At 32.8% G+C, this 26836-nt stretch overlaps 1 protein-coding gene and 5 non-coding genes across 13 annotated transcripts in view; 5 read left to right on the top strand and 1 right to left on the bottom strand.

Annotated features, from left to right (window-relative positions):
* Nucleotides 1-26836, top strand: part of LOC124537775 (neurobeachin-like) — a 410519-nt gene that overhangs the window by 180254 nt on the left and 203429 nt on the right. For all 8 annotated transcript variants that reach the window (XM_047114671.1, XM_047114669.1, XM_047114672.1 and 5 more), the window contains exons 3-5: nt 8252-8378; nt 23574-23674; nt 25012-25107. In XM_047114671.1, coding sequence (XP_046970627.1) covers nt 8252-8378; nt 23574-23674; nt 25012-25107 — 324 coding nt within the window. The remainder of the gene's footprint in view (nt 1-8251; nt 8379-23573; nt 23675-25011; nt 25108-26836) is intronic.
* On the top strand, nt 12600-12672 carry Trnaa-agc. The gene has a single exon. It is a non-coding gene; the product is annotated as a tRNA-Ala (tRNA).
* Trnaa-agc lies at nt 12960-13032 on the top strand. The gene has a single exon. It is a non-coding gene; the product is annotated as a tRNA-Ala (tRNA).
* Trnaa-agc lies at nt 14831-14903 on the bottom strand. Its single transcript has one exon. It is a non-coding gene; the product is annotated as a tRNA-Ala (tRNA).
* Nucleotides 16333-16405, top strand: Trnaa-agc. The gene has a single exon. It is a non-coding gene; the product is annotated as a tRNA-Ala (tRNA).
* On the top strand, nt 18301-18373 carry Trnaa-agc. The gene has a single exon. It is a non-coding gene; the product is annotated as a tRNA-Ala (tRNA).

Raw genomic sequence — 26836 nt, 5'->3', positions numbered from 1 at the left:
AATAGAATTTGATTAGTAGATACTAATAATATTGAGTATTTATCCTCTTATTTTCTACTAAAGTTTAAGTTAATTTAATTATATTAAGCACATTGTATTTTTTGGCATCAATTTGCATTGTAATTAATTATTATTAATATTTCTCATGCTTAGAAATTTTTATTATTTTTTGCTATCAACTCGCATGGTTATCCTTAACAATCGCTCCGCCCCGTATTTTTTTCCTCTTCACACACATGAATGTACGAAGAAGACGGGGAGATGAATGCATCGTGACTTTTTTTACTGGAGGCGCGCCGTCAATTTTTGTTTTCTTTTTAAGTCCACAGAGTATATTTTACTGCCTGGGGACCTATGTCGCCCTAGTAACAAAGTGGAGCAAGTTAACCCTTTACATTTTTCGCTTTCATAGTTTTTACTACGGATTAGGATGGACATAAAAAACGCGTCCGGAAGTCCTTTTACATAATCATCTGATATTATCTGTATTTAATTCCATTAAGTTTGTTCACTACTGTTATTTAGCTATCGTTTTGAAAACGCCCTTCTGGTGTCAGGCCCTTTTGAACGCCTACTAAATTATGGATTCCTGGTATCGCAGGGCAAGATGTTGAAGGGTTAAAGACTCGTTAAATGAAAAAAATGCGTGAGGTTGTTTTCGCTGTAAGTTTATTCGAATTTTGGTAAAAATAAGAAATATTTCATAAATTAATATTAATGTTATTCTTAACTGGAATTCAAAAAAATTTTCCAAACAATTTAACATTATATAAAAATTTTACTTTAAGTTAAAAGTTAAGAAATAAAGGCGACGACGAAATAATCTTTATAATATTTTTCTTCATTTTTCTACGCATTTTGAACAATGGCTGCTTGCAAAATGTCAAATATTAGCAATGTAAGGGTTTTCTTTAATATGGGAAGTAGCGTGATAGACGACGCTGACGTGACAAGAATGCGCCGAGTCACCTTATCACGCTCCGTGATGGATGCGATGAGAAAAAAAATGTTAGTGTTTAAGGGCGAATGTAACAATGTTGGTTTTTGCTAAAAGGCAGTCTTAAAGAAATAAATTTGAAATTACTTACGTTATTTATATACATACGTATTTATTAATCGTGTAACATTTAACATCAAATTGACGCGATATCAATGGTTAAGAGCATGAATTTATATAATTATGTGCTTAATGTTCTTATGTTTTTAATTTGCGTAAAAGTGGTGCTTCGAACGTCGAAGAAGCTGTTATCGGTATGCTGGGGAACTTTAATTAATGTGGATATTATAGATATGTGAAATATAAGTAAGATATTAGCAAATGGCACGGAATGTATAACACTAAGGGTTGTTTATTTCTTCGATTAAAATAACCTGTAGGAAATCCGCGGGGGTCGTACTTACTGTAATATAAACGATTATTTTTTCAGTGTTAATTTTAGAATTTGAAGTAGAATCGGTTTCCTCGACTCCTCATTCATCATAGGAGTCATTATTTCAAGCCCATTGTGTTACTTGTATTATATAAATTCCTTGGTGCATTTTGGTACGTATTTGATTGTAAATATGCGCATATATTGATGCTACAAATAGCTTAGTAGAGGACGCTACACAATAGCTATTACAATTCTATATATCAATTTATGTGAGTTTTTATATACGAGTATATATAGTTAAACTAAGTATTTTTGAACTCCACATCAACAGAGTATATTTGAATATGATACATATTCCTAATACAAATATGATATCTGAAAGAATGAAATGAATCGTTTTAAAATAATTTTCTTGTTATACTCCACAGCGTCTATTCATAAAATATAATTCACGTCATAAATTAGATTATTGAAGGTCAAGGTGAGGGCGGGCAACAAGAGCGAAATGTATCGGGTCACCCCTAGACTGAGTTTAATAGTCCCAAACGGCCCATCATCACCTTGAGATCAACGTTATCAGTTACCTCGTTATGGATTTGCCTCGACATTACATTGATTAGATACCATCTTTGAAGATTATTAATAATTGATGTAAAAATTACCGTCTTACTGTTTTACGTAAAATAAAATAAAAAAATGCATATAGAATAAAATGTACTAATATGAACTATACTTTACTATCACTTTTTTAATTACATTTTCAAAATGGCGATCAAGTAATAGACACGATTCAATTATGAACAAACTAGTCATCTAGACATCTGAGGAATCCAGAATCCCACAGAGACTAATTACACTAAAGGAAGACTAAGACTAATCAACAAAGGCGAATTCCGAAATGAAGCCGAAGTGGTTGCAAAATAAAGCTGTTTAAAAAAAATATCTAGGCTCATTAAAATAAATAACATCAATCAAATTATAAATAATATACTACAACGGCATTGCTATCCGCGTCTGTCTGTGGGAAAGTGGAATCAGATTAAAATATTTAGGTATATTTATTACAATAAATAATTTATTTCACTCCAATTATATTTATTCTACAACAATAAGGCATAATCTCGTTCGGGTTAGAATTACATCTGAAACGTGTAGGTTCGCTTTCGATGTTTTAGCCAGCACAGATGTAGTCGAGTACTTGCTAAAGTTCGATTGTATCTAACCCTTAAACTTCGCTTAGAATTGATCATTACAGTATCATCTTGACACTTCGAGGGGCGATACATTAGACACAATAGCTAAGTAATTGTTATAACCTCTAAAGGTCTTTAATACCCCAGACAGTTTCAATGTAATTTTATGACTTTACATAAATTTATAGCGCGTGTCATAGATACTTAGATGACACTGCTTGCTTTTTATGCTAAGCGTAGTCTTTTATGTCAGGTCAGTCTACTCGTAATCATCCTTTCGCCTTTTTGTTTTTATCAACTTATTAACTGTATTTGCTTACACCAGGCGGACATAATAAAGCAGCAACAAAATCCGAGACTTCGTCGAGCCAAATTTCCGCCGTAATGAGCAAGAATATGTAAGCCGTCTTTGTTAAAATCTAGAGTATAAAGTTTACGATGCTAAGTAAAAAGTTCGGCGCCACGGTTCATTATATGTAACAGTACATTATATGTTAGCACGACGACGGCACATTGTTTACCTGAATGTATTTTCAAGTTTATTTAGGTGTAGAATTTTAGTGAAAAGTTTTTAGTGGCTATAAAACGAAGGTTTTACACACCCGTAAGTATGCTGGTGTATGGAAGTTATCTTTCGACTTGTCTGATATACTATCAAAAATATGAAGGTTATTTTTCTCAAAAAATATTTATGTTAGTAGATATTGTATATTCAAATTTATTCCATTTTTTGGAAACAGTATTTAGCTTAAGTGTCAATTGGAATCTTGTATTATTTATTTAGGAGACTGTAGCTAAGTGCCGGCTCGCATGCACTAGACTTCAGAAGTTAGATCGTGTCCACTCAAACAAACCTAATGGGCGAAGTAATCAAGACGGCTCGGACGCTACAGGCATTTATATCCCGCCACGATCACGAACGGCTTAATGAGAAAACTTCCATGTCTCCACACTTATGCGGTCCTGGTAGGCTGTCCCTTATAAATACGTAGGCGTGCAGATTTGATCCATTCAAAGTCGGAGGTATTTTCAAAATAGTTTTTAGTTTTAAATGAAAAATGGCAAAGGACTGAAATTGAATAAATTATTTTTTGTTACTTCAATGTATATTTCATTTAACACTATTAATATGGTTTTATTCTTTTATTGTTTTCCATAATTGGGCATTACCGGGTGTAAATTTCTGCCTAAGATTTTACGGGGTGCAAAATATTGTTAATTTTATCGAACATTAAATTAAAAATAATATATTGCTAAAATTAGTATAGTAATATGATTAAAAAAAAGGAACACTTACATAACTACTCTATTTCTCAAAATTTTAAATGATAAAAACACCTTTACTGAAACATCCATTTTAATAATTAATCACTAGAATGAGTATCTCAATCAATCGTTATCTATAATTTACTAAAACCAACACGTGTACAACGCAACCAATTAATTAATTAGAACAGGGCAATTATTACGAAACCAATGTAATTAAACGATAAAATAAAAAGGATCATAAATATTAAATAAAGTAATTATTTACCGTCCACCGCTCGCAAAAGTCTTCCTTTAGCAAAAGTGAGGCTGAAGATGTCGTGATCCCTCTGATGTACCTTCTTTCATCTACCCGATACCTGTCAAACCTTGACAAATAATAATTGGAGAGTAGGAATGTCTCATTTCCTTGAAAAATTCCTAAGAATATATTTCATTGTTGTGGATAAATAATGTGTAAAAACGACAACAGAAGCCTTTCTGATGATGTATAAATAAAATGTTTGAGGAAGATAATAAATTTAAAAAGGTTGTATTTTTCGAATCGTGTTACATACATACATCATTATATTAAGCGATCATATGTCGCAGTTTGTAGGCTTCTAGAAATCGACTTAAAAACTATTAAGGTTTGTTCGTGTGATGAATTTTCAAACACGCTGTAATATATTTATTTTTATTTGTTAACATAAGCCTAACTACCAGTTGTCAAAATTCTTACTTTAAGAAAAAAATAACTTTCGCATAGATTTCATTACAAAATTCACCCCCTTATGGAATTATGATTATGGAACATTAAAAAAACCTTAAGAATCTGTGTTCGTCTATACCGACTTTCATATTTCTAAAATCAGAAAATAATGAATTTTAGTGCAATATTAGACCCGGAAGACCCACCTTTTTGTTGTGTTTATAATGTCAGTAGATATACCTACTTATTTTTTCTCGCTAAGAGCACTGCTCTGGTAGGTTGCTAGTTATTAATAATAGGTTGGGGAAAAAGTTTCTTCGTATTTTATATGAAAATTCAAAAAGTTTTTTTTATAGTTTATTTACATTTGACTAAAGTATGTAGGTGCCATTTTGTTCCATAACTTTTTGCCATCTTGTTGGTAGTGACATGATCCCATTGCTGTAAAAATTTTGGGGCTTCTGATCGAAAAACTGCGACAAGTGGTTTTGAGAGTCCTCTCGTGATGTTAACCTGACACTGCCTAAGGAATTCTGCAGAGACCGAAACAGATGAAAATCTGAAGGTGCATGGTCAGGACTATACGGCGGATGCATTAATACCTCCCAGCCAAACTCTCGTAATTTTTGTTGAGTGGCTAAAGATGTGTGAAGTCTAGCGTTGTCATGGTAAAAAACCACACCCCTTCTGTTGATCAAATCTGGCCGCTTTCTCTCAATTTCTTGCTTCAATCTCATCAATTGTTCGCAATACAGTTCTGAATCGATGGTCCTGCTGGGCGGTAACAGCTCATAATGAATGATGCCCTTCCAATCCCACCATACACACAGCATTACCTTGTTGCGAGTTAATCCGGGTTTTGCCACAGTCTGTGAAGCTTGACCGGCCTTTGACCACGATCTTTTTCGCACGTTCTTGTCGTATGTGATCCACTTTTCATCACCAGTTATCAGCTTCTTCAAAAATGGTTCGGTTTCATTACGCCGTAATAAAGAATCACAAATGAGTACACGGTTCATTAGGTTTCTTTCAGTGAGTTCATGAGGCACCCATATATCGAGCTTTTTTGTGTACCCAGCTTTATTCAAATGAGTCAAAACCGTTTTGTGGTCAATTGCCAGTTCTTCAGCTACATCGTAACTACTAATATGCCGATCTTGCTCCACTTTTTCAAAAATGGCATCAATTTTGTCCGTAACAGGGCGACCAGAGCGAGATGCATCTTTGATATCAAAATTTCCGGCTTGAAAACGCTTAAACCAAACTTGCGCTACTCTCACAGATACTGCATTAGGTCCATAAACATCACAAATTTTTTTCGCGGCTTGAGTTGCATTTTTACCTTTTTTATAGTAAAATTTTAAAATGTATCGAATTTCTTCTTTAGATTCACTCATTTTAACAACAACAAAAACAAATGAAAATCACACAAATTCCTAATTTGAATTTGGAAGTGCCTTCTTTAAAATTAAAACTTTTTAATGATACCAAAACCAGCCAGATACAAATGGTATAGCCAAAGAGATTTTATTACAAGTTCATACATACTATATGCGAAAAGACTTTTTCCCCAACCTAATATTAATAATCTCTAATGCACAACGGATTTCTCTTATACTCTTTTTCTTTTTAAATGTACGCTTGAAAGTCCTATGGTCGTTATCTAACTTAACTAATGTACGTGCATTCGGTTTTACCAGTGTTGTCCTGAATACGGTTTCCACCACTGAGTGATTCATGAGGAAGTTTACTTGTATAATAATTCATTCAATTTTTTGTTTGAACAAAATTTTCATTTTGATTAAATCTTCTTAGAATATTATTGATCGATGAATAATAAAATAAATCATCGCTTGAACCACCAATCCGAATATTTTCTTATTATTAATATTTCGAAGTTAGCTTTTGCAGTTATGTGATCATTAAATCACATAACTGCAAAACTGTACCGCCGTAAAGAAGAGACGGCGGTACATTTAGGCTTCCGCAAATGTTTACAACTTTTGAAAGTCCATTACGACACGCAATCAACGCTGAAGTGAAACAACGCGAGCCCCGAACTGATTGAAATAAAAATTCTCGTTCGACATTCCTAGGCGGTAAGTGAATAGCGCGAATTCCAGCCAGGCTCGCGTAATCTTGCCGAGATTGTTCCGCTAACGGCTCGAGAATGTAATGTAATTACAACCGGCCTCGTTAGGGAGCTCGCTTTGTACTATACTTGTACACTGCTTTCGGAGCCCTGCTTCACCATTGTGCTGACCGTTTAAATCAGCGATTCCATTTTAAGTTGTGGAATGGAACTTTTCTGAAATTTAAGCGGAAAACGGAACAGATCTGACCATTATTGATGAATCAGTCGTCGTGAAACATAATTAAAGAAACAGAAATGTTAGCGGTTCTATGAAAATTATTAAATCTGTTTTAAAAGAGTCATTTATGCCACACTTTGTTGATGATGATAGGTTTTCCAAGGTACAAGTTCTAGTCTACTTTGCACGAGGAACCCTTGCACTCAACTTAACTTAACTCACTAAAGATTCGTAACACTGATGAATGGTACAAGAACGCTTTGAGAAACATCATACAAACATTTCATTAATCTAAAAAAAGTGAAATTAAATATTTCTCGATTTAAAATAATCCTAGTGAATGTAAAATAAAAATCTCGCTCTAAAAGTATAACACATTTCGTTCTTTTTGCGTATACTACTAACTGCTACTAGTGAAAAACTCATTATTCTATTGAAATAGCATACATTAGAGAAAATTAGGGTAGGGGCACATCGTTATTTAAAATTTTAAATTACCAAGGCAACATCTCAAAGAGAAAAGAATTTCATTAAAAATATTTTGCGGGCCTCGACTATGCTGTTATACAGCAGGCTCTATTAAACGAAAAGCTTTGAAATTGAAAATTCTGCCTTGATGCTCGGCGGTATGGATAAACGAACGCGGCGAGTGGATTATGTTTTAATACGCCCGCATTGTTTCAACGGATCTGCCGTGTAACTTTCCAGCTGGATTCGTGTCAGCTGTTCTTCATGCCACCGATACTTTTCGCTTTTTAAGTTCAAACTAAAATTTTAAATCCAAGGTGACTAACGCCGGTACATTAGCTATATTTATAATTACTCGTAACCAATAAATTTATTTGAATTAATGCTGTTCTCTCTCTCGATTTTATTATACTTTGTAGATTATTCCGTCGCTCTGCTCATTCACAGGTTGTTGAAAATCTTCCACACGCGATAAATATACTTAAAATACGTGTACAAACGAAAACACATGTAATTTCAATGTCGCTCACCAGGGTTCGAGGAGTGAACCCACAATATTTGAATTCAAGTGTTATCTACTATTTTTGTTGACTATTTTTAATGATGTATTAATTTCAGGAGCTGAGATGGCCCAGTGGCCCAGGCCCAGCTCAATTAACCGATGATTGCGGGTTCAAACCCAGCCAAGCACCATTGTATATATGTGCTTAATTTGTGTTTATAATTCATCTCGTGCTCGGCGGTGAAGGAAAACATCGTGAGGAAACCTGCATGTGTCTAATTTCATCGAAATTCTGCCACATGTGCATTCCACCAATCCGCATTGGAACAGCGTGGTGGAATATGTTCCAAACCCTCTCCTTAATGGAAGAGGAGGCCTTATCTCAGCAGTGGGAAATGTACAGGCTGTTACTTTAGGTACTTTACTTACTTTACTATTAATTTCAGGCGGAGATCTGGTCAGTGTTCATCGCGATATTGAGAAAAAGCGTACGCAATCTGCAAGCATGCACCGACGTGGGCCTCATACACCATGTGCTGCAACGACTTCCACGAGCAGAGACCGTTGTTGCCGGTGAGTACTTTTACCTTATCTAAGTCAATCTAACAAATAATATTTGAATTATCCGACATAGAGCGATGATAGCTCAAATTACAGATTGAAAAAATATTACAGGACTGAAATCCCTCGATGGTCTAGTTATAAATAAAAAAAAAACCTAGGCCATGCCTCCAATTTTCGCATCGGTTCAATAAAAAGTTATCGTGTTTCTTTTAATAATATGTAATGCGATTACACTTTACTAAGTCAATTTTTTATAACAAGATTTAATTTAACGGCCTAAATTGGTACAAAATACGTAAAGTCTAAAGTCAAAGTAAAAAAATACATGACGACTCAACTTACTAAGGGAATTTACGGACGGAATTTTTACATTTTCCTTACTGGAAAATTATTTCGTGCCCTAAGAAATATTACTGCTAATTTGAACGCAACCGAAATATTGTTTACCTACTCCAGTTAACCCCTCGAAAGTTCTAGATAGAAGTGAATACCTGCCATATTTGAACTTTATGATAGAAGTTTAAAATAAAGAACTGGGGCTGCTTTATTTCCTTTTCTAAAATTATAAACCTCTTTGCTGTTATGTTATGGCATCCTACTCCGTATTTTTGACGTTGATACAGGTTCTTTTTATTTTATAAAGCAGTCCATTACCCAACTGGCTTAAATAAAAAAAATGAAATGGATTTTGATGTAAACCTCCTGTTATTATCTTGGAGAAATATTTTAATTGGCGTAGAGCTATTTATTACTTTACACGCAAAAAAATCATTCAGCTATGGTGGAAGGCTACCTGGTGGTGAATTGTCACCACTGACCATAGACTTTCAAACTTTACGAAATATCAATCGTTCCTCAAATTCCCAACGTGGAAAACAATATATTATGTCTCTACCTGTTAGAAATATTTGACGAATAGATGATACTTAATCCTGACGGGGCTTGTCCTACCACCAAGCTAGTGTCGTTTTAATAATAATAATATAATTGAATATCTATATTTTTCAAATAGGAGTATTTGTATGAAAGCATATTTATTGTTTGGGCACGTCGCATTTGCTTATAAATAAATGAAAAATAAAATCATGTCATTTCCACATTCCCGTACTCAACACACGTCGCGCTCCCGGCGAACCTATTGTACTCCTATGGTTGCCTGATATGTCTCCCGTGACTTCACCGTCTTTTTATTTTCCACCTTTGCATGAAAACTAGGTCACATATTCAGTGTGCTTTTGAAATATTTTACTTTTATAAACAATAAAATACATTAAAAAATATTCTGTAATTTATCACTGGTAGTGCCTTGCGGTTTCATGTGCCTTAGGATTAAACGCATATAAATGCCTGTTTCATATATGTATGTAGTTTACTTTATTGTTTTGAGTGTGTTCACGTGAATGTATCACGTAACGAGAAGCCGTTATAAACAAATAACGAGCGCCAAAAGAATTATTCAAATCGCACTGGTTATTCCGAGATCGGCGTCATCACTTATATAATATTATATATAAAATAAAATGTATCTCGTAGTAATCAAATAATATATTGTAACGTATTTGAATGAATTCACTTACATACTTTAAAAAAACTTAACACCGACGCCCCAGGCGCGGTCATTCTATTTATTCAAATTAATCATATTTTTTTAAAAACCACTGTTTTCCATATTTTAAATGAATGGATATATTTTAATAATGAGTAAAGTTATACAAAAATCCCTTCTAATTTATTTTTTTCTATAAAATTTCATCTTTATTTGAATGATTCAGAATTAAAAGTATGTATTTTAAAACGCAAGGCCCTCAGGCAATCAAATATTAATGGGTTAAATATTACATACCCAGCATTTATATAACATAACATTATAAGTCTCTTTAGAGACTACTAGGTTCTTTTTTTGGTTGTATAAAGTTAATTATTCAGGAATCGTAATAAGATACAAGGTAAGTTAGATTATATAAAATGAGAAAAAGTATTATTTTCAGTTTTTATTTTCTGAATCGACTAGCAAGGTAAATAATAAATAGTTACCGTGTTCGTGTAGCACACCCTCAAAACATGCTTTGTGATCGCCGAGATAAAGTTTGGACGAAACTACCTCGAAGTCTTTGATCTCCTGGTATTCGGTTGCATGTTAACTAGCTAGCTATTCAACGAACACACATCCTTAAATCCTCTCCATCCAATTGTAACGTACAAGTTTAAGATTAAAAAATTTTAAACATTATACTTTATATGGTAGTGTAAACTTTATATGATATTCCTTACAATACATTTTTTGAAGTAACAGTTATGTAATATATGAAATAAAAATAAAATATATATAGTAAGGGGTACCTTAAAAGTCATGTGTCAATTACTAATAATTGATTAATCAAGTGCCATAAAAATCATCTTATTTTATTAAGTAAATAGTTATTAAGTAATATAACATGTATATAAATTTAATATTGTTATAAGTTCAACAGTCACGTATCGTGCAATATATTGTGTTGAATAAATATTTTATGACATAATAGCGTAAAATAACATACACACAATTTGGTAATTTATTTTTCAAGGACACTAAATGTGGAATGGATATTAAAAATTAAAAAACAAACTCAGTTGTAACATAGCTGACGAAAGGGTTAACTTTTCTCACAAACACCAGGGTACCATAGAACCTCAAGATATTATTTAAGAATAAAGTTGGAGGGTTGTGAACAATTGTTAAGGGTGGTACCTATATATTTTTGTCAAACTGGTTTCACTAAGTTATGCAGGAAGTCATATTACAAAAACTCTATCCCAGTGGAATTAAAATATGAAATAAAAAATACTTAAAAAATGAGAAAGCCGTTGAAAATAAATAGCATTCCCAAGAATACCAGGACTCTATAAACGGAGAGGTGCTCGCATTTTTAGTCTTACCTGAGAGTGCCATTGTGCAAGAAACAGCTGTTGTCCTATATTTTTTACTAAAGGATAACCAGATAAAACTGTGAAATGGAATGGATCATAGAGGATTGTAAAAGTTTCTCATAAATACAAGGACAACAGAAGATTCCAAGAAGTATCTTGAAATTTTTACCATACTTATGGTCATCAATTGTGATCAATTGTGAATTGATGTGTCAATAGTTTTTAAGAACTACAGGTAAATAATAATTTATACAAGTTGTTGATGACGTAAAGTTCGATATTATAATAGTTATCTTTGTAATACTTTGACAACATATTTTTAGACACGAATGAAAGCCAAAAGAAGAATAATATATACCTCTGAATTATCTTTTGTCAAAACAAAAATAAAATATAGAAACTTGAAGAAGGCGCCGGCTATCGATCCATCCATCTCTACCATCTGAACTACGCCGCCCGGTTATTATATATCATCACTATATAGTATAAAACAAAGTCGCTTTCTCTGCCCCTATGTCCCTTTGTATGCTTATATCTTTAAAACGCAACGGATTTTGATGCGGTTTTTTGATGCTCCTCATTTTTTCATGCTCCCTCTACTAGACAACTATCTCATCGAAGGCCGTAAATTCTTTTTAGTTTTAATTAATTCTAAATTATTTATTTAAATGTAATACTAATACAAAATTTTAATTTTATACATTTATTTTTGTTACTAACACATAAATTGTTTTGTTTGTATATGGATTAATAATCTGAAATAAATGCTTATTATTATTATTATTTTTAATAGATAGAATGATTCGAGAGGAAGGTTTTTGTATATAATACATGGACAATAATTTTAGAAGATTGCAATGTGATAAAAAAAAGTCGTCAAAGTCATGATACTAGTTTGCCAATATTAGCAGTATTAGTTTTGCATTGAATATATGTTAAGTATGGGTTTGTTAATATTTCTTACAATGCCCATGTCAACTGGTACGACCTTTTACCAAGCGGCTCAATTTGAGTCTCGAGTAGCTTGATAGTAATAAAAAAAATCTAAAAATGTTTCGTATTGATGAATATTATAAATTAGTACTAAGATACAAGAAATAAAAGAGAGCAATTAAGAAATAACGTCGGTTTGAAAACAAGCTTATCTGACTCGAAATGCTGTAATTTAGTTTATTTTATATCTAACGAGATTTATGTTATCCAATAGATTATAAAACGTGATAATTTCTCAAATAATTTATGGTTTACAATACTTATAAATAGTAACGTGACATTTTTAAAACACAATCAATATATTAGTATTTTAATACATCTTAGGTAACAGGGGGCGTAGCTCAGATGGTAGAGCGCTCGCTTAGCATGCGAGAGGTACCGGGATCGATACCCGGCGCCTCCAAATCTTTTTTATTCCATATTTTGATGTGTTTTTTTAAGTATTTGAATTCTTTAGAATATAATTTTAATTTTTTTTTCAAATAAGAAATGTAAAAATCACTTGTTCAAAGCTTCTGATGTGTATGATCAAAGTGAAAGGCGCAATGTACTGGCCGATTTAATATTTAACTGTTGTCCTCGCCGCAGGCATTCGGCCGTTCGGTATAATTGCGATCCTATCTTATGTATTATATAATACACTCATATAATTCATACCAAGTGAATAAAGCATTCGCTCTTTGAAACAACGGGGGCGTAGCTCAGATGGTAGAGCGCTCGCTTAGCATGCGAGAGGTACCGGGATCGATACCCGGCGCCTCCAAATGGAACCTTTTTTCGGGGTTGAAAAATATTGAGCTTTATAAGGTACGTTTATGATGAAACTATTCTAATATTATGTTATAAAGAGGTCTTTTTTATTTGTAAGTAGATATAGTAAACTCACAATTTAATGATCCAATTAAAAAAAAAACACTGGTAGAAAGTTACAATTAGCCTGAGTACCACAGGACACAAGCTAAATTATTTTCAGCCGTGCAGAACCGGGACAACTTGCTAGTGTAACGTTAAACTGCAAACCACATTGGGAATTTAATCGCTCACGAAATTCGGAGGCATTTGCATTGTTTGAAATTTTAACTAATATTACTCGGAACTAGAAACAACACATATACGACTGGTGTTTCCCGCCTTTCCGCTTTGTGACTTTTCAGTTTATTTCGAATACTACAAGGAGTTTATATGAAGATAATAAATACATTTAGTTTCAGTTAGGTAGATAGGTTGTTTGCTTTTTTTTTTTCATTATACTGAAAAAATAACGAATGTTACTTGTAGGTAATAAACATAGGTATAATAATATTGAATTGTTTGTTTGTAATTTTAAAATAACAACAACAACAATAACAACCTGTAAATTCCCACTGCTGGGCTTAAGGCCTCCTCTCACTTAGAGGAGAAGGTTTTTGGAACATATTCCACCACGCTGTTCCAATGCAGGTTGATTGAATACACATGTGGCAGAATTTCTATGAAATTTGTCACATGCAGGTTTCCTCACGATGTTTTCCTTCACCGCCGAGTACGAGATGAATTATAAAGACAAATTAAGGACATAAATCAGCGGTGCTTGCCTGGGTTTGAACCAGCAATCAACGGTTAAGATGCACGCGTTCTAACCACTGGGCCATCTCGACTCTCGTAATATTAAAATATCCGCTTTTAACTAAACGCATATCTATTTCATTCGCGGTACACATAACGTATTTTTTGAAACAGCTGGACCGATTTTGACGGCTGACAGGCAGATAGCTGATGTAATAAGGAGTAACTGAGGCCACAACAATACTTTATAAAATTCATAATTATTAATGAAACAGTCCAGCCCATTAGGTTATTACGAAAACACTTTAACCGTAGCTGAAAAATCAGCAGACTCTGCTAAATAATTTCATTCAGATTCCTTTTTAGAGAAATTACAATTAAAAAATAATTGTGTTGCTATACCTTATCTAATATGAATATTATTATCTAACTGGAAACGTTTAAGTATAAAGCCTGTTTCTAATTGTCATTCTCTGATATTTCTATTAGAAATTTAGATGCTACTTCGGAAGCTGACGTCATAGAATTTAACTCAAACCAATCCCTTGAGCCTAAATGTCGTATAGAAGTGACGCCCGCTCCTGGTCCGAACTCTACGCTCATTTCAATTGAAAGTAATAGTAGTAGATTAGAATGATGTCAAATTAATTTATAGAGATATAGACTAATGTATGTAAGTGATTTATAAGGAAAGTATATTTTTGTGATTGCGTTTTGGTAAATCATTTAGAGTATAACTTTTTAAGGGGTCGTCGATATAAAAATACAAAACTTCAAGGATTATCAAAAATGATTAATTGAGTATTGCTGTCAGGTGAAACTAAATACTTAGTTATGTTTGAAAAATTTTACAGTCATTAAATCTATCAATGTATGTGTTATGTTGGTAATATTAATTCTCTTATTGCTTACATTTACTTCTGACATATGTTAAAGTTATGTAAGACTTTTAGGAACACTATTATAATTTGAATATATAAAGTTAATTTTAAGGACGATTAGCAAAATTAACGAATTGGAGGCGCCGGGTATCGATCCCGGTACCTCTCGCATGCTAAGCGAGCGCTCTACCATCTGAGCTACGCCCCCGTTAAGGTTGTATTTTAATTTGTCGATTACGTTTGAAATCAATTAGTTGTGAAATGACATGTGTTTTTAACATTCAAAAAAATATAAAAACAGTACGTTGATGATATTAGCAAGAAATTTAAACTTAAGCCTTTAATTCTCAACACTTGTCTATTGTTTGACTAATATTGTTCATGAGCTGCATGGTATGTAAAATAAATCCTAATAAGTTTATTTATGTAATTTTCTTTCCTTTGCCACTTTAGATTAGGTATCTTGATGGTCCCGTGGTTATAGCAATTGAATATAACAACAGATATAACAAATTTAAATTTTGGCATTCACAATCGACATATTTCTGTGTGCTTAATTTGCGGTTATAATACGTTTCATGCTCAGCGGGGACGAAAATATCATGAAAAAATCTGCATATATACAATGAAATTCTATCCCTATGTTCTTAGCCTAGTCCAGTCTTACAGAATATTTACAGATCGTTAATTTTTCTCATTTATATTGTTAAGCCTAATAGTCGACTCACCTTTATTTTAAATTTTCTTACTCTCTGAAAATAGCTGCAGAGCCATTAGCTTTAACGTATATAAATATCATCATATTTGTGAATTTCGCGAATCGCTCAAGACCCTACGAATTTTCTTTGGGAGTTATATATTCTTGCGATGCATTTTATTTTTGTATTATTCAACCCTATTACTCTCTCTTGTCTAAGAATTCCGTTTAAATTCCTTGGTGATTCCTATGAGAGTCGCTCTGTTCGAATAACAACACTATTCTTGAATTTTTTCAGATTCAGATAAGGATCTTATGACAGTACTTTCTGAAAAGTTTTTGAATATTTATTGGTAAAAAAACAAGTGCAATCAGAGATTAAAAAAAATCGGTTTTTTTTATATTTTTATGCATTGCTGCATATCTATCTGTTACCATAAACGAGTAGTTTTAAAACTGGTACAGACACCTCCAGCTTCTAGACAACTTGCTCGGTCCCAAGGTTGCCTGTAACCTTTACAAGTAAGGCCATATCTTATGTGCTTCACATTTTGTTTCCACCATATTATATACTACTTTGTCTCTTTTATTATTAATGTGTAACCTACCTATGTTAGACATATAATAACATCCCGACGTTTCTGGCCATATTAGAACTGTTAGCCAAAAAACAATTATATGTACATTATTACTATACATAATTTATTATTCTAGAAAAAAGTTATTTTATAGATTAGATCAATCGACCTATTAAATAAATGTTAAGAACGCGCATTCATTGTTTTACGCTTCGGTTGAAGGTTGTACGCATTTAATCTGCAGCGTAGTGAAAGGCTCACGTGACTTTCAAGTATGAATGTCACGTAACTTACTTTTACGTAATAATAATAATTGCGCATTAAAATATTACGCGAACAAAAAATTCGTTCAAAGATTATCAGGGGGCGTAGCTCAGATGGTAGAGCGCTCGCTTAGCATGCGAGAGGTACCGGGATCGATACCCGGCGCCTCCAATTTGTTTTATTTTTAAGCTGAAATATGTTTGGAATTGGTATAAAATATGTATTCAAGATAAGAACAAGGTACCATGAATAACAATTTAGTATTATTTTAACTTTCTACCTATATATTTTTTCCTGTAGTTGCTAAGATTTTTGAAGATATATTTTTTAATATATGTATGTGTTCCTAGTACTTGTGAGAAGGAGACGCAACCCTTTATTACGTTACCAGTGGGTGTGTTTTGTGTTTTTTGCTCAACGGAACCAGCTGTTGTGTGTTGTAAAATTTAAATAAACCTATTCGATACTCCTATACGTCTATGATACCCTAGTATTACTGGGAACGTAACAGGGAATAACTTCGACGGGAATCGGGATAAGTGGGATCGTTCCCTTTTATATCCATAATGGGGTTGATTCAAAGGTCCGATGTGGGGATTCTTAAAACTTCTATTTAAGTAAGGGTACGGTCTCTTTGAGTGTGATGCTATCCTAGTATTTATTCTGTAATCTATCTTTTATGATCCCTATAGTATTTCAGTGTAATAGTTAAATTAAAAGAAACTTTAAGAAAGAGAAATTTTAAAATGTGTTTAAACTATTTAAAATTTTGCTTGATAGCGATTGAACAAAATTAAACAAATAATTATGATATTGAGATTATGAAACAAAAAAATGACAATAAATCAATAATTATTACATTGATTATTTATAATTAAAACGCTTGGCCCTTGGAGTAGTAGTGCAAAAAGCAATAGTGCAAAATATATTTAAACATTTCACGTTATTAATTATGTAAATGAAAACAGATGTGTCTTCTTGTAATTAAATTATGATTATATTAATAACAAAATTGTAGCACACTTGGATCTCTTGCTTAGCAAACAAGAGCTTTTATCGGGATCATTACCCGGTGTTTCCACTATTTGCTTATTTTGCTAATAATTATATTTGATATTTACTTGTTCTTTAAACGAGCTGAGTTTGCTTATAATCTTTTAAAAGCTATTTTTCACTTATCTGCCTTAATAGGATTTTTGCAATAACAACATAACACATATTTAAATTAGTAAGTAAATAGCAGGTTAAGATAGTCAATTTTGTGGTATTTAAAATAAAAAAATAGTTTCGCTGCTAGGAATGTTCTTATATTATATTCTCCTCTTGAAAAGGAAGATAAGAAACAGCTTTTGACATTCACATTCATTTTCGACATGTATATGTATGTATGTAGGTTTTTTAAAAATTTTTTTTCATCACCAAACATAATATGAAAGGTATGAAAACTCGGTATTTTTGTAATGTGTGAATATTTAATCGTGCCTGTAACTCGTTTCAATTTATTTAACTAAATAAGTAAGTCGCTTTCACGATTAGTATGTTATCCTGGTATCCTTGGGAAAATAAAACAACCCTTTAAAGTAGTTCAGGCATATTTTGGTTGTTGAGTTGCGATGGTACCGACAAAAAATATGACAGATGTGTTCTGCCTATAAGGGGCTGCTGCACCCTAACAAGACCGCATAGTTTGTGATCTCTTAGCATTTCTTGTTACCCTGGTAAATCTGGGAACATTAAACAAGAACTTATTTGTAACGGTTTTAGTAAAAACGAGGGATTTGAGGGAGGTAGTTTGCGTAAAAATGAATACTTCTTTAATAATAAAAAAATAGAAGGCTATACTCTCGTATGTAGTAAAATAGGATTTATTGCAACAAATAAAACAGATAACTCAAATGAACTAACTATAAGTTTACTGCAACGAATTGTAAAATATGAATAAATAGCATATGCTCGCCTTGTAAATTGTTTTGTTCGTAATGATTAAATATGTAAACGCCTGAAGCGCTATTAGTTTTGAAGGCTTTCTAGCGAAATAATATTAATATATTCAAGTTGCTCAACAAGGGGGCGTAGCTCAGATGGTAGAGCGCTCGCTTAGCATGCGAGAGGTACCGGGATCGATACCCGGCGCCTCCAACTATATTTTTAAAAATATCAGCTTCATAATTATTAATTCCATTTCCCGAAATTAATCCACATGCTAAATCCTTCAAAATGATGTGTTAACCACCTTGCTACATTCAGTATCCAAAAATGCTCCACGAATTTAAAACATCAATTAACGTTTGTGGCTTTACCTACAAATGTCATTTAGAGGGTGAAATGTAAATAATGATCTGTCTTTTTTTGCTTTCAAATGCCAGAGCAATGATTATGGAAAAAATAAATCAGTGTTTGCCTAAACATTTAATACGTAACGTTTATATATAAGGTCCTTTTGTTAAGACGAACATCAACTTTTGACTTCTTAAGTACCAGTACAGTTAATACAGATAATATGGAAAATTGGCATTTTTTGTACATTATAAGTTTAATTTGGAATTTCATGGTCACTCTAGAAGCGTAGCTGCTTTTCTATATTTATCAGTGGTTCTCATGTTGAATAATTGTTAACCCAACTTTGGCTCGCTTTTCACTTTTGGCATTTATCGCTTTTGTACATGCCATTACAATTTAAAATAATTAAGTGCAAATGTCACTGGTTACAGCGATGATAGAAAAGTTGAACCCAAAGAATCCAGATAAAACGTTGATGAACGCCATTGCTTCTCGTCTCCCAACATAGCTTAAAATAATATAAATACAGTGCTTGGATTTGTATCTTTATCGACTCATAAATCAGTTCACTCATTGAATGAGACCCTGTGAAAATATTGGTATACTTTTAGATAATTCAACTATCATGAGTATAGTCCTCTTTACGAGAAATGACTAAGCTTTATGCGTATATATAAGTATATATACGTATGCATTCAGGCAGGTTTTTTCGCTACAGTTCTCAATTATACAATTAAGCTCATCTACCATCGACATTCCTGCTCTTATTTACTTTCGCTTGTATTAAATGTGATTGTGACACATTGGAAACTTTTCGTGTCGTTAAGAAAAGTAGGCTTAAATAATCGTTTTTCAATCCTAGTTATATAGTATTGGCACTGGCATCCTTATTGCTCCACGAGTGTCAGGAAATCAAACGGGCTGCCAGTATTTTTGTTACAACACCAAGCAATCCTGACTAGTATATCATATTATGTACTTATGCAATATCTATATATTTATTTTTCTATTTATGTAAATCCGTACTTATAATATTATAAATGCGAAAGTAACTCTGGTTGTATGTCTCTCTTTCATTCCCCCAAACTACTAGACCGATTTATATGAAATTTGGCACACAAATAGTCTAGAGCCTGAGAAAGGACGTAGGCTATTTTCTAATTGGAAAAAAATGTAAAGGGTTGAAAAGGGGGAAAAGTGTTGTATGAAAGTATTGTCATGTTTAGAACTAGAAGCATAAAACTTATATTTTAGACTGTTGATCTAAACTTATAAAATATCATATTATGATACCTACTAAGGAGTGTTTTCATTCCACGCGAGGAAAGCTGCGTAACGACTAGTAATTTATGATATAAAGATGCTTCTCTGGAAATAGTGTTATCTATACAGTAAATATAACAAAATTGGAGAGTCTGTTTGTAATATTAAAATATCCTTTTTTACTCAAGGCATTCGTATTTATTCTCGGTACGTATACCAAAATAATTTTTTTTACAATTTTCAGTATGTCTGTTTGTCTGTTTGTTCCGGCTAATCTCTGGAACGGCTGGACCGATTTTGACGGGACTTTCACTAGCAGATAACTGATATAATAGGCAGTAACTTAGGCTTCAATAATATTTTTTTTGTTATATTCAAAGGCGTACAAGGTCGTGGGCAGAGCTAGTCCCAAATAAAGATATACACGTACGTGAAGTATACGTGAAGATAAATAGAAATAGTAGTACTACGTTAAATACGAATTGATAAGATTTTGACGATTAAACTAAGATCATAATATTAAGCTGAAGCTATTTCTATATAATTATAATGCGAACGGCTTAATGTGAGTAATTATAATGTAAATACGTGTTTCTGTATATGAATAACCAAGCAGGTTTTCAAAAATATATATTTAAACAAGGTATTGTATAATTTAAAAGTGCATAAATTCCACACTCATTAATCCGACATGACCCGAATGGGTTCAGAGCAGGACTAGCGAAGTTACGTACTTAATACATGTAACGATTTATCGAGCCATACTATGTTGTTGTTTTAATCATCAATAGTACCATTAATTTTCCATGTTATTCAGAGTTTAACTTTAAACAATAGCAAACAGCGCAGACTCGATACTTTGTCAACAATACAACTTAATTTGCGTCTATTGTCCGCGACGAAGACAATACGTCGCGTATACAGTATGTTTGATGTGGGCCCGAGTTGATATGCATAATTCCAATATGAAAATTATGTTTAAATTGTTCCACTTAATTATATTGTGACTTTGAATTTTTATAATTTCTTAAAATAGTAGTTACATTAATGTAATGTACTAAATATGCATTACTCACCGCTCTACTTAGCGGTTAGTTTTAGTTAGTCTTAGTGAGTACACTAAGACTTTATGTATGCGTTTGTTACGCTTTCACGCTTCGACAACTCAACCGGTTCACGTCAAATTTTGCATTTACAATAGACGGATAGTCAGACGGACAGAAAGAGACATAGTATGATTATAAAAGTGGCTAAAAGATAGTTGAAAGATAGTTAGACCTCTCCATACAACTACATAATTTCTATTTCCTCCGCTTCCTCAGAGTCATATAGGAAGCATATAATGATCGAGATTTTAAAATAAAATTCCAAGCGAGCCTTATTACTGTAGCGCAAATACCATATTAATAAAGTTATCAGACCAGGAACATTTTAAACCATCGCTTTTCTTGGAATACGTGCCGAACATATTGCACTTTAAGGTTTTATAGACAAAGGAAACACACACATTGGAATTCCTCACAACACCAACGATCTCCCGATCAAATTGTTAAAGTTGTTTCATTCTATTCCTGTATTATACTTTTACGTGAAAATAATTCGAGGTTAGTTATACCTTTTGCATCCTTATTGATTTGCATTTAAAGGGTGGTTCTGATATACATATGTAAAAAAAATTCTAAAAAAAATATAATAATATAAATCGCAGTGGTAGGATTTCAATGTAAGGCCCCACTCCTTCCTTCTCCCTTCCTTCCTTCCTTCCTTCCTTCCTTTACTCCTTCTCCCTGTTTACTATTTTAATTATTAATACTATTAATCTAGAAAAAAAAGCAATTAAAAGAACTTTATGTTCAAGTATTTTTATCCCGTAGCCAAATAAGGGTAAAGTTAAACGTAACCACGGACGAATTAATTAAATTAATAATTCTGAATTAAAGTGATATTACTATACAATCTCTTTTTACAGAACACGATTAATTATAAGTACTACCATTAGAAACACTTAAAGTATCTTTCCTTTATCGTTCAACGATTATTTTCTATCAGGCCAGCAATTAGACGATTACTGCAGGCATAACGCGGCTTATTAATATAATACCTACTGGCAACAATCCTCTCAAGTAGAGACGTAAGCGCTTACCAGTTGTATCTGCTAGTCGTAATAATACCCTTGTATTTAACTTGGCGAACGCGGCACAATCCCGAGCCCGGTCTGTTTTGCGATTTACCGGGATTAACCGCGGCCGCAGGATTAGTCCAGAATACAATATGGACGCCATTAGGCGACAGCCTAATAACAGTAGCGGCTTCTGCTGCTGTTTTCATTTCACTTGGTATCGCGTATACAATGCTTTTTGAATATTCATCTTTTAATCCTTCTTCTTTTCAATAGTTTTTAATTGACATTTCCTATATATTTTATAGATTATTTTTATTTAATTTAATTCGTTAAATTATGCGTAAGTCAGGGCTTCTTACGTACATTGATCTTTACAAACAATTATTCATAGCTTTTTTTAATAAAAGGTCAACCAAATTACAAAACAATACATTCAACAAGCCTCCGCTCTCTCAGACTATGTTGTTTTTGAATCAAGGATGGAACATGATAAATGAAAAACTCTGCAGGGAAGACAATGTTTATCCAGCTAATGAACTTCCAGAAAATGTATTTTTAAAACAAAAGATGAACTGTAATTAATTTATAAACCGATTCATGATACAAGAATAAAAAAATCTTGCTTGACTCTGGTGTAACTGCGATACGCGATCACAATTATAATCATATTATATAAATATACTGTCTACATACGTAAATATATTAACTTATTATTATTTTTATTTAAGTGGTACAAAATGTACGTGCTTCATCGCATTTAAAGTAGACGTTGAATTTTTTCAAGTTTGAAGTTCTATATCTTTATTTTGAAATCGATGTGATTTTTACATCTTTAATTATTCAATGGCAAGTAATTATTGTATTGCTAATAAAATGTGTGTGGGTGGTACAGAAAATGCATTCGCGCGCCGACACTCATATTGTAACAGTAGAACGTCAGAACTCGGCGATTGTTCAAAAATAATACCTTCATTGCTCATGGTGCCCTGGTATTGAATTCGAGCACTGCGTGGGCCTTTGTTTTCATTCTTATTATGAAAATGTGACGACATTCGTAGTCTGCAGAAATATAATTTGAACTTCAATTTTATGAGATACCAGATACAATAAAATTTATGTATAACAAATACTTATTTGATAAACTTAAACCAATGTTGATTTTGGCTATGTTTGATTCAGATTCATATTGAGAATATCTTGTCTGTGTCTTATATACAAAGATAATATTAAAGTTTCAATAAATGTAATAAAACAATATTTACATACACGAAGTTCCGGAGAACCCTAGCAAGTTTAACTGAGCGCTACATATTCAGATGTGTGGGTTACACCCCATTTACCGCGACGGAGCATCAGCTCTCCTATTTGGTATTCCGATTAATGTTTCACTTGAATTATTAATTCGTTGCGAATGCCTAATTTAGTAGCGAACAGCGTAACATTGTATCGGGCTTTCGACGGAATAATGTAATGGGATATAGAACTGGTCTGATTCCATTATGCAAATGTATCACCTATAATTCATACAGTGGTGCGTTGTATATTACTGTTTTCTTAAAGGGTCCATTTGTGTTCATGCTATTTAATCAAGGAATTGTTATTTATTAAGATGAAACCCGACATTTATTTCATCAAAGATTTATGACTACCTTTTGTATTTTTTTTCATTCACAGATCTCTTGATAGAAATGTTGGGGGTGCTGGCTAGTTACAGCGTTACTGTTAAAGAACTGAAACAGTTGTTTAACGCTATGAAGGCTGTCAACGGTAAATGGGTAAGTAAAAGCAACAATTATAAGCAAACCAAAATTCCGTTCTTATATATTTTGTATTTAGATTTAAAGAAAGATTGAAATCCACTCACCTGTGTGGTTGTAAATTCTTTAATTAGAAAAACATTCCTCTTTTGAACAAACGGTTGAACAAAGCGCACACAAGGTAAACAAAGTAAAAATAACAAACGAATAATGTCAGGCTCCACTAAGCAAACATAAACACAAAGTAACACAGCCGTTCCTGTCGGCTAATTACCGCCTGCTATAACGATGCAAATTTGAAAAGCGCCCGTGGTTTCACTAATTGTACGTAAAGTGGGATCTGTCCGTATTAAGCCACATTTTACTATCTTCTCTCGTTCATGATGCCTTGGTACGTGAGAAAGACAATGCGGGGGAGGCTGCGGAATTTATCTCGGCTTGGCTCGACATGACTGCAGTAGGTTAGACATTTAGAGCGGATCTTATACGTTTATTGAATAGATTACCTACATTTATTGTTTTAAATGAGTATATTTAAAATTGTAATTGTATTATATACAAAGTTTTTCAATAACATCAAGGTAACAATAACAACGAGAGGTATTCTCTCACCGTCGAGCACGAGATGAATTATAAACACAAACACAAAGCACAAATATATAGTGGTGCTTGCCTGGAATTGAACCCGTAATCATCGGTTGAGATGCACGCGTTCTAAACACGGGGCCAACTCAGCTCATTTTCAAAATATGTATTCCTTTTTAAAAAATCATAATTTGGTATCGCAATGATATCTATACCGTTATCGTGGGCGATCAGATACAACGCGAACATAATTAGCTGATAGTAAACAGCCATTTACCGACCGTTCCAATTAATTAGCTCGTAGTTCGATGATGGTCCACAATTAAGCAAATTGGTGGTTGTTAGTATGTACATATTATTTTTACCGATAGCATTACAGATTAAATTACATACGTATACATATGTGTATTGTTTTAATCTGTTAGCTGAATATAACATCATTAAAAAGCCTCGTATTAAGCCGTAGATTCCGAGATTCTAGGTACAAAACCCAGAGGCCATTATCTTTAGCTGGCAAGCCTCTTTATATTATTGTTAATTATATTTTAGAGAATAAAAAGAATAATGTTTTTTCTATATAAGAAACTGTTAATTCAAAACCAAGCCTTGGCATTTATTCATTATATTATTTTATTCAAAAGAGAAGAAAAATGCATACGATATTAAACACTAAAGGAGAGTGCCGTTTAGTTATATACTGCCAGAGTATATTATCGCCGTTTTAAATTTACTCAGCACGTAAAATATGTTAAAACTTAATATTGTTTCAGCCGAGGCACTCCGCTAAGCTGTTAAACGTGCTCCGTCAGATGCCACACAGGAACGGTCCGGACGTATTCTTCAGTTTTCCCGGCAGGAAAGGATCGGTAAGTTGTAGTTTAATATGCAATATCCTATAAAATGTAAAATAAGATGTATGCTTTCAGGTTGTGTTTGCTAATGGATTGTGGACCTAATGTGTTTCATCACCGAGTTTATTAAAAATTTATGAATGCAACTTTCTGAAAATATTAATAATTACTATTAAGTAACTTAAAACTAAAAATACTGAAATCTTAAAATTACCAAAAAGAATATGTTGCTTCTGTATAAAATGACTTTCAAATAAAGAAAAAAAGCTAGAATCGATTTAACACTAATTTCATTAAAAAATATAAATACTTTTATCTTTGACTATAAATTGTTCTCAACCCATTTTGAAATATTTCAATATTGTTGCTTCCATGTAACTAGAAAAGAAGCATTCACTTTAATATTATAACAAAAAATCTACTGACCTAAAGGAAACAAGAACTTGTTCTAAAATTTTGTCTGAAGAGGCCTTTCATTCTACAATGCCGGCTCTGCCGACTGCAAAATATTTTCCTCCAAAATAAAGAAATTACATTTTTACATTCGCAGCTCTGCGAATACGGATTCTTTGGAAGAGAGATTCCTTTTAAAATATTAAAATGAGTCTTTAGTACATAGGATACGAGGGGGTCTTCTCAAACTTCTTCATTACAGAGCTTTTTGAAGTGAACTTCTTTAGAATTATATAAAATTAAAATCTCAAAAAAAAAACTCGGACAATTAATTATTAAGTTGAATTTCTAAAAAAATTTTTTCAATATAGATAGGCAGTTAGGAAATTTGACATGATGTGGCATTTACGATTCCATACATCTGCAATTGGCCACCAACCTTGAAGACTGAGTTATCATGTCCCTCGCCGTATTAGTTACACTGGTTCATCTTACCCTTTAAACCGAAAACCTAACTATTGCTGTTTAGTGGTAAAAGATACGGTGAGTTGGTAGTAAGTATCTATGCAGATGGTGTTTGCATAAAGCTGTACCTTAACTGTAACCGATATTTGCTTGATATGAATAGTTCCGGTTTATTTTTTATTTATTAATTTTTACTACAGTACCTACTAACGAAAGTATTTATTATTTTGTGAACATCTTTAAAATTTGTTGACCCCGCTGAAAATATTATAATGGCATTTTATGTTCTCAGACTATGGTAAATCCTTTTATTTGTAGTCATTTTTTCGATCTTTGAATTCCTTACAAAAAAAAATCTGCCGTCGCCAAAAAAAATCAGTTTGTCTTAAAATATAAATGATTTCAAAATGAATTAACCTTTTTTCTCAACTATCTTATAGCTACATAATCTCTGTGTTAATCAGATTAGCCCTCAGTTCTTCCAAAACCAACAGAACTAATATTTTCTCTTATTACTATCACTATAGATTCAGAATATTCAGATGTTATAATTACTTTCTCGCAACTCCGCACGCTACATGCGAAACTATTGAATTTTTGGGGAGCATAATTACGATGCCTTGCTGAATCCATCTTTCAATGCGCTTATCTCCTAACAAAATCATTTTCTACACGGAAATATATTCCAGATACATTTTTATCAATCAATCTCTAAATCAACGTTTCTATCCGAAACTCATGATTAATATAAGCCATGTTGATCCCCCCTATATGTAGATCAAAATCACTAATGTATTCACTAACAAACAACGAAAACAATAATGGGCTTTGTACCCCGCCTGGGTGGGTTACCCCACTCATCATATATTCTCCCACCGAACAGCAA

Source organism: Vanessa cardui, chromosome 19, assembly GCF_905220365.1.
Source record: "Vanessa cardui chromosome 19, ilVanCard2.1, whole genome shotgun sequence".
NCBI lineage: Eukaryota > Metazoa > Arthropoda > Insecta > Lepidoptera > Nymphalidae > Vanessa > Vanessa cardui.
The sequence above is the reverse complement of the archived record's forward strand: the minus strand, read 5'-3'. Positions and strand labels throughout refer to the sequence as shown.